This window comes from Quercus lobata, chromosome 11, assembly GCF_001633185.2.
Source record: "Quercus lobata isolate SW786 chromosome 11, ValleyOak3.0 Primary Assembly, whole genome shotgun sequence".
In the NCBI taxonomy this organism is placed as follows: domain Eukaryota; kingdom Viridiplantae; phylum Streptophyta; class Magnoliopsida; order Fagales; family Fagaceae; genus Quercus; species Quercus lobata.
In genome coordinates, this window is record NC_044914.1 from 26076830 (window position 1) to 26090313 (window position 13484).

The window sequence follows — 13484 nt, forward strand, 5'->3', positions numbered from 1 at the left end:
TTTGCATCACATATCACATCGATTGCACATCTCAGGCGAATTTGAGCTTCTTTCTCAATCTCTCTCTCTCTCTCTCTCTCTCTCCTCTGTTTAAGATCAAACTAAGTAAGCTTTTTTTAACTTCTAGTTCCAGTTTCTTTTTTGGGTTTGATCTTTCATATTCTTGTCGCTGTGTTTTGTTGTTGTTATTCCTTTCTTGTATGGAAATTTTGGGTTTGACCTTGATTTTTGTTGGGTGGTTTCAAAATTTCTAGCCGATTGGGGTATCATTTTGATCATATTTTGACCTATTTGTAAACCCTATACAGATATCCAGCGATCTAGGTGAGTGAGAAACGCTTTGATTGAAGAATATGGGGAGAGGAAAAATAGTGATCCGAAGAATTGACAATTCCACCAGCAGGCAAGTGACTTTTTCGAAACGAAGAAATGGGTTGCTTAAGAAGGCCAGGGAGCTCTCGATCCTTTGTGATGCAGAAGTTGGAGTCATTATTTTCTCCAGCACCAGCAAGCTCTACGAATATGCCAATACAAGGTTGGAATCCCTTTCTTTATATTTCTTTTTTGGCTGAGAATCCCTTTATTTCTATCTCACTTGCTCTAAATAAATAAAGTTCCACGTGTCTTTATGAATGGTTCATGTGGAGTATGCATGTGATTGAAGTTTAATTATGTATATATTTCTTGTATACCATCTCTTTCTTTTCTTTTTCTCTTTGCTTTTAAGCAAATAATAATATTTCTAATCAAAATAGTTTCATTTAGATTTACATTGGAATACATCTATTTACAGTTGATGATCATATATAGGATAATGACAAATGATTACGCTAACATAAAATTATCCGTTGCCTCTTGAAGGTCCTTGAATATTGATCATGCATTTCTTCTATGCTAGTTATTCCATAAAATCTTTGGTCTTGTTTCAAAAAAGAAAGTAAATGTTTGAATTTTTATGATACTTAATTTGTTCAAGTTCATTGATGAGTCATCTTAGAGTTAGATTTAAGATGTACTGTAACTTAGTGTATATTGGAATTTAATTAGAAAGTAAATGTTCAACTAAGTTTAGCTGGTTGAGCCTTAACTTTTCTAAGGAGTTAATTAATTTCAAGTGTCCACCCTTTCGGTTTTGGTGTTAGATTATGCTTGATTACTCATTGATTTAAAGTCACAAATTGTTAAATATGAAGAACTAAATGCAGATTGTGGTGAAGATGGTGGATGTATTTGGTTCTGTGAAGTTTTAATTTTCTAACAAGATTTAAAAGAAAATTTGCGAAAAGAAGAAATTTTCTTTCAATATAGTCAAGTGTCTTATTGATTCAAATGCAGATAACAATTAATTCCATGCAATATGCTCTCTCTTTTGTATTAATTAACACATTGCTATTAAATTGGTAAAGGAAGAATTTTCAGTGCTCACCATAGAATTCTTCAAACAAAAAACTGATAAAACAGTTAGCTTTCTACATTCTTGGCCAAGTGATAGAAGAGGACTTAAATGCTACAATTTCTCTTTGAATCCTTTCCATTACTCTCTCAGTGAAAGTTTTGGTCAGACCATTACTCATTGCCATCAATATCACATCAATTTATATTGGTCTTTTATCTCATAATTGTTGCCATTGTCCAAAACCATCACCATCACTATTAATTTTGAAGCACCAACACAATAAGAATTGCCGACACACTTCCCTCCTTCAGTATCAGCTCTCACCTACTCTATCATCTGATGATCAATTGTCTTTGCCAACATATGCCTACCAAAGCTTGTCATCAATATCATCAGCACTACTTCCACCTCTGAATCATCATCTCACTATTATCAAACTTCTCTTAAGCTTCGTTATCCTAGTATAAACAGGAATTAATCTTAGTTTTCTTCTCTCTTGTTCCAAAAAATCATAATGAGTTAAATCAATGGACATCCACAATAGTTTTTAGATATTAGAAAAGCTCCCCATATTACTTTTTATTTTATTTTATAAAGAAATAGCTTGAGCTGCTTTAAAATCTTGCTCTAACGCATAGTTGTTGTCACTACACCTACCACAATTGTCCAACCATTGTTTTCATAACTTCCCATATCAATCCATCACCTCATTCCAATCTCTGAAATACAATTGTACATCTATATAATCATCGACGCTGTTACCTGTCACAATTCACCACATGTAGCTCCATAGTACTCTAGTTCAATTGGAATCGATGATGATGAATGAATGAATCATTAAACAATAATAGTCATTCCTTTCGTTTAATACCTATTCTTTTGAATTTTTTAGGTAGATTCCAATTTTATCATCATATTCGCCTGTGTACTTAAGAAGACTTTACATGTTTCATTAATGCATACGTAAACTGTTTTTGGTTAAGAAAGGTGTTATATAGTCACACAATATGGTACGGTTTTAGACTGAAAAAATTGTTTATATCTTGTTAATGAAATGATAGATTATACCATACGTGTGTCATATCAATTGACATAAATCAAAATTTATAATTAATACATTAGAAAAAGAAATTTTTTTTTTTTTTTTTATTTCATTACTTATTTATCTAACATTTAGATATAAAAGGTATATGAATTATGTGGTGCCTTCATATGCTATTAGCCTTTCTATAATATGGCTACGTAAGCTTTTAAAGAGAAAAGTTATTACTTTCGCAAAAATGGGGGTGGAAAATGGAAAAAATGGACTTGTTATTTTTGTGGTGAAAAATAAGAGAACGTAAAAGAATTGAAGTAAAACACCACACATACATATAGGATGCGAGAAATGCAATGATCCCAAATTCTTTCTGTATGAAGCCATTATTCCTGAAATGTAATGATCTCCTCGGAGTTGCTAAATTAATTTAGTTGCATTTGTTCAAAAATAGTGTTATTTTTTAAAGAATGCATAATCATGAAAATTCCGTATGCATGTTTGATAGTTAATTTCAGGCCAAAATTTAAATTATACTCTTTAAGTTTGAGAAAATGATCATTTTCTTCTCTAAATTTTTTTTTAGTTGCTGTATTATAGTCCTTAATTTTGACATTTATGTCAAGTTAATCTTTCCGTCAATTTTCATATATAAAACTGCTATTAAGTACAATAAAACAATGCCGCATCACGTATGTGAAGGGTGATAGTTTTATAGATGACAATGGATACCCTATTGCCATTTAAGGGATTGTATATACACACACACAAAATGGCAATTCAAAGTTCGTAAATACCTACTTATACATAAAGAAAAAGCACAAACTAAGAGTTTAGTGAGAGAAGAGAGAGATAGTTTCACGATTATGGATGCTAAGAATTTGGCTCTAACCCCCAAGACCAAAGGTTTATCAAAAGAAATCATAATTTGCAAGGCTTGAAATTGACCAAAAGACAGCCATTAGACAAAACTCAATAGTGAGTAAGGCTCTTCTCAGACTTGAAAGAAATCTCATAGGTGAGTGGGTTTTATGGTAGAGACTAGGTTTGAATTAGGGTTGTCCACGGATTAAGTTTGTGCCTAACCCGAACTCAACCCGACCACTTCAAGTGGGAAAAATCATGACCTGTAACTGACCTGAATGGAGCTTCAAATCGGCCAAATTGGGCAATATTGGTTTCGAGTGATTATTGGTCGATTTTGGGTTTGCTACAAGGATCGAAATCTTGCCAGATTTTGGTCGAAATCTTGTCGAATCTCATCAGATGTGGCTAGATCTATCAAGATTTGGCTGATATTCCTCCAATCTGGCCAAGATCTGGCTGGATCTTCTAAGATCTCCTTATATCGAAGGAGTTTGAGTTTTGGCTTACCTGATTTTTGGTTGAAACTCACGATCTTTGACGGAGAGAGAACAAGTCATCGAGTGGGTCAGGTTTGTTGGTTTCTTAGGCCAAACTGCAACTCAAACTGATAGTATTGGGTCTTGGCGCCAGCGACCCATGTCCGATTGAACCACCACTTGGATCAGGCAAGTATTGGGTCAGAGAGCTTCGAGTTCAGGCGGGTGGTGGACAAGCCTAGTTTGAATTATGCATGCCATTTGACTACCAAGCTCAGATGGTTTTATAAGCTTGATGGGTGCTTAGTCAAAGTGGTTTTAAGCTTTGATGGAGGATGAGATGTTGCTTACTATGGGTCATTGTTGATGATCTTAGATTGGAGCTTGAAGCTTTTAGGGGTTGTCCTTCCGATTGAGTTGTGCCTTTTTTTTTTATAGCAGTTGTAGATGCTCATTCATTGCCATGTTATACACTTTTCTAGATTTGATTTTACTTGCTTGGGATAGCAAGCTCTCAATCAGTCCTTGCAGAGGTAAGTTTTATGCTCTAGGCCATTTGTTGCCATCATTTAGTCAAATGCAATCGGCTTCCCTTGGATCTTTTAAGGTCTTTTATGGTATGGGCCTTGAATTTCATTAAAAAAAATTAAAAAATAAAATATTTATTTATTTATTTATTTAAAAAAAAAAAAAAAAAAAAAAAAACACCACGAAGCTGAACACAACCTTTAACAATTAAAGGGTGTAATTTGGATTTTTGACATTAATCTCTTTCTATGAAATATCTTCTCTACAAAGAGTGTGATTTATATATAGGATACAATTATTATTATATCAAATTTTCCCATAACAGTACTTTTGCACTCCTTAACTATTTTCATATTCTTCTTTCTTGTCCTTCCCTCCATTGTAAGTAAACCACATATTGATCAAAATTGACTTTTAACGAAATAATTTTTTTTCTAACTTTCTATTCCATTGCTTAATTTGATTAGTGCTATTTCTACGGTTGTATCAATTTGGTATTAGACCTTGTTGAAAAATTTAGACATCAGTTGATAGAATTAACAAGCTTTAAATTCAAATTATTAATTAGATTTATTATGAATAAACCTTGTTAAAACATACAAACATCAATATCATGTTAATATCATGCACAGCGGAATAGTAAATAAGACAATATATGATGACGTAGGAAAACCAATGAAACAAACTAGTTTCACAGTAAAAAACCTGGGAGAAAACCTTCCGGAAAAGAAATTCACTATAATAAAGAAAAGTTTCAGATCTAATACAAAACTTTTGTTCATAAACTCTACAATCTCCGTAAATGAACTTACAGTAAAAACCTTCTACCGCTTCAGAACCTCTGAACTCTTCAATTAATGAACGCCACCCTTTTGCACGGATTTCAGTATGTAACTAACTTAAGCAACTTGAAGATATTGTTGACTGCAAAGTTCTTTACTTCAGCAACAATGAAGATCAAAAAGTACTTGGTTACAAAACCCCAAAGCGCAAAAAATATAGCAACTTCTTACAGAGAGAGTAAGGCACTAAGTCACTCTTTGCATGTGTTCTCCATGTGTTCCGCATGGATGACGGCCTTTACAATAAGCCATATATATGTCTAGGATTGTGAGAAAAATGTCTAGGGTTATGAGAAAAGAAACCCTACAAACACATGTTGGCTAAGGCCAAAAATCAAATTTGAAAATTCTGATTTCATAGACCTCGACAGATTCAGCTTCTGTCGAGTTTCGTTCTTAAATCTCGATAGATATCGTTTCTATCGAGGTATTTGTCAAGTTTTAATTAACAACTTTTCTTCACTTGTTTCTTGATCTAATCTTCATGGATTTAATACTTGGTTTGAACAACATGTTTCTTGAAGTACTAAACTCATCCTAGATCTACCCAATTATAAGTGCATTTTGTCAAAGGATTAGCCAATTACATAAAATATGTCCTTAACAATCTTCCCCTTTGACAATCCGTGACAAAACCACAACAAAACAAATAATCATGAGAGAAGTCTTAAATCACTTAACTCATAACCACTTGTTGTATTACAAAATAAATTTATCCCTACTACAAACTCTTGAAAACTTTACAAGAAGAGAGTTCATGGCAAGATAGACTTTCACAACCTTTCTTTCTGAAATATTTAAACAAAACTCATCAAGGCATCATGTGTGAAACAGAAATAAAGATTGTGTACATAAAGAAACATGTGTATAAAGATAGAAAATAAACAACACATGTGAAGATAGGTGAAGAAAGCATACATCATATATATATATATATATATATATCTCAAAGATAAGTACAATGTATGTAAAAATTGTCACAAGACTAGTGTACAAAAAGCTAAAAGAAGCTCCTAAAACAACAAGGAGGTAAACACTCCCCCTAACAAGATGAGGCACAACTCCCCCTTACAAAGGCATGTATTTTTCCCCCTAACATGTCAAATCTTAAAAAGAAACCACATTTTCTCCCTCTTTTTGTCATGATTGACAAAGGATACAAGAAGCTATAAAAACATGTGAAAAACAATGCATGCAAGAGGGTCTTGACAGATCGAGAAGCTGTCAAGCTGCTATCGAGCAGAAGCCAACCTCGATGGATTGAGAATCTGTCAAGGATATGTCGAGGAGACAGAGAGCAATAGATTTTAGCTTGATGGATTGACCTATCTGTCAAGAAACTATCAAGGTCAACCCAGAAATCTCGATAAAAGAGGTATCTGTCCAGATTCTATCGAGAAGCTATTAAGGATGTAGAAAAGAAGTTTTTCATGAGAGAAAAACGCATAAGATGAGAAAGCAACAATATGGCTACTTAACCATAGATCCAATCAACATATTAAGCTCTCAAAACATCTCTCAACAACATATATGCAAAGCATTCATAGATCCAAAACGCACTAAACAAATCTAACCAATTTTATATATCAAAACAAGTTAAGACAGTTTAGCAAATATATATTAACACATGTATCCCTTGTGATGACCAAATCACATTGTACCTGCACATGTATCAAGAGTAGCAAAGAATTTTCTTGTTGTGTGTGAAAACATAGTAAGAGTGCATAAGCGTCTCATATTATGAAGATTTGAGACTAGAGAGAATCAAATACACTCACACACAATCATAACTATTTGATGAGGATTATCACCTTCAAGGTACATCCTATAACTCCCACATCTCCTAGAAACACGCTTGCAACCATATTAAAATCATTTTGATCTTTTTGCTTTTATTCTTTGCATATATTTCTATTTGAGCATAGCACGCATAGGCATATAAGAGAGAGAGGGAAGAAAATACCCAATTATGTAAGCTTAAACATCCCAATTTTGCTATGCTAAAGCATACAGATGTTATACGTGATTGGCAGGCTTTTGTAGTGAGATAGTTATTTATGTATTTCTCTTAAGATTTTCTAGTCCTTCCCATTAAAAAGAGTGATATGAGTATAAGATATAAAAGACAAACTTAATCGTACTCATCACAACCACGAGCCACAAAACTCACTTGCTTAATTGTACATTGAGATGCTTATCTAAGTTACAAGAGATACAAAGTTTAGAAACTTTGTTTCAATGGCCATCAAAGGTACATATGTACCAACAAATACAAACACACACTGTTTTATAATTTTTTCTGATTTTTCTCTTTTTATTTGAAAAACAAATAAAATAAAGACTAAACAACCAAACAAAAACAGATAAACAAAATGAAAGCATGAACGAAAGATGCAGATGCATGAAAGTATGATTCCAAAAGCAAATAAGAAATCAAGAAAGTCCTACTTTAGATAGAAAGAATTAAAGTAAAAGACAACATAAAAGACAATTAAGTCTTAGGCTCTTTTCTCACCCACACTGTGCGAGTCTTTGGCCATGAAGATGAAAAAACACATGTCCTAGTATGTCTACTAAAGGACATAGAAGAATTAGAATTCTCCTGAAATTGAGTTAAAAAGTTTAAGACTTTTAATAACTCTCGAAACAAAGGTATAATTCTTTGAGAAGAAACCTGTGATTATTTGGACACTTGCTTTTGAGAATACAACTTGAAGTAATTAGGATGAATGTGTCCAAAAACACTACAATTGTGACAAACGTGAGCAGTTTTAGGACTACTAGACTTCCTATAGTGAGGACTAACAAAGGATTTAGAATTAGACAAATCAATTATGGATTTCATACCTTTATCACCTTTCTCAGATTGGGGCACAAAAATAGTCTTTGATCTAGAAGCCGTGGAAAAGGAGGGTTTGGAGGAAACAACATATCCTTAGCTAGTCTTATCAGAACTAGGCTTTTGAGCACTCAATACCTTATCAAGCTTTGCAGTAGACATCCTTTCTATTTGAGTTCTAGCTTGACTAAGCTCAACCTCAAGATTCTTGATCTTCTCTTTTAATGAGGTGTTCTCCATAACAAGAGTCTCAACTAACCTTTTAATCTCATCTAGTTTGACTAACAATTTAGTTTTTTCAGTTTTTACCTCATTAAGCTTTTTTTTACAAAGATGTGAAGTCTTTTCAGATTTTATATATTCAATACATAGTTTATCATCGGCTTCCTAAAAAGTCAACTTCTTGGGTACTTTATCATCAGAAGAATCCTCACTATCACTAGCACTTTCCACAATCATCTTATCAGTTGTGGCAACAAAAGCCATAAAGTGACCACATTCATCCACATATTCGTCAGAAGAGTCATTCTCAATATCACTCAAGGTAGCAACCAACCCTTTACATTTTGAATTCTTGGTCTTTTCCTTCATATGATAGTTTGGGTACTCTATCCTCATATGACCAAAACCTTTGCACTCATGGCATTAGATGAGGGGTTTCTCACTCTTATCCTTCCTAGAGGATTTAGATTTCCGAAGAGGTTTGTCCTATCCCTTTTCCTATATTGAAGAAGCTTGATAATCTCATTAACTATGAATGTCAGATTCTCATCCTCATCCTCATCTTCATCTTCATCTTCATCTTTGCTTTCATCTTCATCTTTAGAGTCATCAATCTCTTCCTCTATACCCTTAAGAGCCAAGTTTCTACTTTTTCCACATTTTCCCGTTAAACCTAATCCTATCTCATAGGTTTGAAGGTTCCTTACAAGCTCAATCAAAGGAATTTAATCAATGTCCTTCACTTCTTCAATGGCAGTTATCTTGTCATGGAATCTTTCAGGTAAGGACCTAAGGATTTTCCTAACAATTTTGGATTCTGCTATAAATTCTCCAAGGTTGAAGGTGGAATTCACAATATCATTGAGTTTAGCATAGAACTCATCAAAGGTCTCATCCTCTTTCATCCTTATTTTTTCAAAACTACTAGTGAGTCTTTAAAGTTTCACAGTCTTTACTGCCTTGGTACCTTTATAGGTGGTCTCAAGAATGGTCTATGCTTCCTTGGCAACTTTTGTTGATGATATTTTCTTGAATTCCTCACTGGTTACCCCACAAAACAAAGCATTCAAGGCCCTACTGTTGAAATTTGCCACTTTGATTATTGCTTCATCCCAATTCACTAGCGCTTCATTTGGCTTAATCCAACCAACTTCAACAGCTTGCCATACATTTTCACCTAGAGCCTACAAAAAAAAAAATTTCATACAAAATTTCTAGTATGCATAATTAGTACCATCAAATAAAAGAGGAATCAAAAGAGATTATCTACGATCTATGACAACGGGGGTCAAGAATCACACTCAGGAAATTAATCTAATCAAAGTGTACTCGTTCTGATACCACTTGTTGGGAAATTTAGACACCGGTTAATAGAATTAACAAGTTTTAAACCCAATAAGCCTTGTTAAAACAAACAAACATCAATATCATGTCAATATCATTCACAGTGGAATAGTAAATAAGATAAGATATGATGACTTAAGAAAACCAATGAAACAAACTAGTTTCACAATAAAAAATCTAGGGGAAAATCTTCATGAAAAGAAATTCACTATAGTAAAGAGAAGTTTTAGATCTAATACAAAACCTTTATCCCTAGAGTCTACAATCCACGTAGATGAACTTATAGCAGAAACCTTCAACAGCTCCAAAACCTCTGAACTCTTTATTATATGAACACCATCATTTTGCACGAATCCCAGTACATGACTAACTCCAGCAACTTGAAGTTAGTCAATCAACTTCGATATCAATCAACTTCCACCCACAAAACACTATTATTGGCACATTTTAGACTAGATCCATCCATAAACCCATCAGTTCGATATCAATCAACTTCCACTCACAAACCCATTGGATCTCATAACAATCTGAGCCCATGTTGAACAAAATGCCACTGTGCTTACCAGCGTCAATCACAAACAAACATTGATAGATGAAGATGACGACAATGACTAATTTGAGGCAGTGCTTGAAATCTCTCACCCTTTAAGGCTTTTATGAGAGAGAGAGAGAGAGCCTTGACCCTCTACCCAAGCCCTTCTCATCAGCATCACAGCCCACATAACATGTCCATCAGCAGCACACCAAGTAACTGCCATCAGCCCACTCATACAAGTCCATGCATTTAGCCAACACCAATCAGCACAATGTCTTGCACAGCATATCATCATCACAGCAGCCCAGCACTGCCTTGCACCCAAGCCACCAAGCCCACATACAAAGCAACCACTAACCAAGCCATCATGTCATGCACTACCACGTAGGGTCAACACCACCTGTTGCTGCCCATCATCAACAATCCGTCTCTGCCCACCATGGCCTTCCTCTGCCATGGCATTGGGGCATCATGTGGAGCAAGGTGCCTCCACACGCTGCCCCTCATCATGCTCATCAATCTAAATCCAGTAGAGAGACCAAGCTTGTCCCCTTCAAAGAGCAACTAGGAGCTTCACTAGATAGGCATGAGGAGCCATTAGTGTCTTGAGAAAACATTGAGCCAATGTCACTGGCCTGATGTTATCCAAGCACTCCAATTCCTCATACCATCATCAACAACTTGTAAAAATCCTAACAAACCACCCTCACCAGAAGAAGCCGACGTCCTCGTCGGGAAGGTATCCTCAAATGCCTTCACCTCTTTCTCAAACTGCCACAGTTTAGATGCTTTCTCCCAACTTGCCTCTGATTTAGCCACCCCCTTCCACTTCATTAAGTAGTAAGTTATCATATTTCCTCCCTTTCGATAACCTGTCACCTTCTTATCAAGGATTCTGTCCACTTCTTTATCAAACTGAACCATGACAGTAGGTAGGGCATGTCTTCCCTCATTCCTTGCAGGCTCTTCTGCATCACCATGATAAGGCTTCAAGTAGCTAACATGAATTGTTAGGTGAATTTGCAACCTTTCTGGCAGCTTCAATTTAAAAGCCACAGCACCAACTCTTTTTACTATCTCAAATGGACCATCATACTTAGGAATTAAACCTCTGTGAATTTGCTCACTTCGAAACTTCCTCCAAATCTGTGGTGTCATTTTTAGCAGCACCTTGTCCCCCACTTGGAACTCAAGAGGCCTTCTTCCTTTATCAACATACTTCTTCATTCTCCTATGTGCTTTCAACAAGCTGTCTTGTGCCTCCTGCATTAGCTCTTGCTTGTTAATAGCAAATCTATACACTGCAGGACATTTGCCCCCTGAACGCTGTTTGGCAATCTCATGAGGTGTGAGAGGCCGCTGCCCCATTGCCAACACAAAGGGACTCATCCTAGTTGATGAAGACTTATGTAGATTGTAAGCAAACTGCGCCGAATCCAATAAGTCTAGCCAATTCTTTTGGCTGGCAGTCACATAGTGCCTCAAATAATTCTCCAACATAGCATTAATTCTTTCTATTCGGTCATCTGTTTGTGGGTGATTATCAGTAGAAAACTTCAACTCAGAACCCATCAAACCAAACAGAACAGTCCAAAATCGACCAGTAAATCTAGAGTCTCGATTACTTACAATATCTTCAAGTAACCCAAAGTATTCCACCACATTTTTATAGAACAAATTAGCAGCTACCTCTGCTGTACATGTACTCGGTGCAGCCATAAGAACAGCATACTTTGAGAATCTATCAACCACCACAAATACTGAACCCATCCCCTTAGCTTTTGGCAAACCAGTAATAAAATCCATTGAAATCAAAACCCATGGACTTTTTGGTATGGGAAGAGGTTGTAGCAAACCTACTTCCTTTTGAGTTAATCCCTTGTCTTGTTGGCAAACTAGACAAGTTTTCACATATAACTCAATATTTAACTCCATTTTAGGCCAAAAGTAAGAACGGGACAATAAGGCATACATCCTATCCTTACCTGGATATCTTGACCACTGTGGATCATGAGTTTCTTTTAGCAACTCCATTCAGATCTTCCCACTTAGTACAAACAGCTTGCCACCCTTGGCATATAGCAACCCATCCTCCAGCCAATAACGCCTCACAAGGCCTGTAGTCACATCCTGCACCAGCTTCTGATAGGTAGCATCAAGCTTCGCACTCTCCCTGATCCTATCCACAAAATTTGACTCCACTCTAGTTAAGGCAGCCACATACTCTTACACTTGTTTACGACTAAGTGCATCTACTACTTCATTGTGCTTGCCTGGTTTGTGCTCCCACACAAAATCATATTCTTGCAGTAACTCTTGCCACCTAGCTTGCTTGGGTGACAGCTTCTTTTGTGTGTTAAAGAAGGTATTAGCCACATTGTCTATTTTCACCACGAACTTTGGCCCTAGCAGATACACACGCCATGCCAACAAATAATGTACTACTGCAATCATCTCTTTTTCATGAGCTGAACACTTCTGCTCTGCTTCATTTAACTTCCTGCTCTCATAGGCAACAAGATGTTTTTCTTGCACTAGAACACCACCAATTGTTTTGTCAAAAGCATCAGTATGGACTTCAAAGGGTAACCCAAAATCTGGCAGACGTAGCATAAGCTCACTCAATACAGCAACCTTCAACTTGTCAAAAACTTCTTGACATGCATCTGTCCACACCCATTTCTTGTCCTTTTTCGGCAAATCTGTGAGAGGAGCAACCTTCTTGGAATATCCTTGGATAAACTTCCTGTAGTAGTTAGCCAAACCAAAGAAGAATCTCAATTCCGTCACTTTACTTAGTGGAGGCCAATCAATGATAGCCTGCACCTTCCCCTCATCCATCATCACCATACCTTTGCTGACTCTATGCCCTAGAAACATAATCTCTTGCTGGGCAAACTCACACTTCTCTTTCTTAACAAACAACTGATATTCCCTCAATTTGGACAGCACCTTCCTAAGGTGTTCCAAGTGATCCTCCAAGGATTCACTATAAATCACTATGTCATCTAGATAAACCACAACAAAGCGATTTACATACTCATAAAAGACATCATTCATCAAATTACAGAATGTAGCAAGGGCATTCGTTAAACCAAAAGGCATAACTAAAAACTCATAAGAACCATACCGGGTCACACAAGTAGTCTTAGGCTTATCCCCTTCAACAATCCTCACTCGCCAATATCTTGATCTCAAGTCCAGCTTTATGAAGTAAACAGCCTTGCTCAATCTATCAAAGAGTTCTTGAATCAAAGGGACTGGATACTTGTTCTTCACAGTCACTTTGTTCAAGGTTCTATAATCCACACACATCTGCAATGAGCCATTATGCTTCTTCTGGAATAGCACAGGAGCACCATAGGGAGCCTTGGAGGGCTGAATGTAGCCTGCATCAAG

At 35.9% G+C, this 13484-nt stretch overlaps 1 protein-coding gene across 2 annotated transcripts in view; it reads left to right on the top strand.

Annotated features, from left to right (window-relative positions):
* The window catches only part of LOC115969246 (MADS-box transcription factor 23-like), a 27012-nt gene continuing 13528 nt past the window's right edge, over positions 1-13484 (top strand). For both annotated transcript variants that reach the window (XM_031088854.1, XM_031088853.1), the window contains exons 1-2: positions 1-105; positions 309-535. In XM_031088854.1, the coding sequence (XP_030944714.1) occupies positions 354-535 (182 nt within the window). In that variant the 5' untranslated portion in view covers positions 1-105; positions 309-353. The remainder of the gene's footprint in view (positions 106-308; positions 536-13484) is intronic.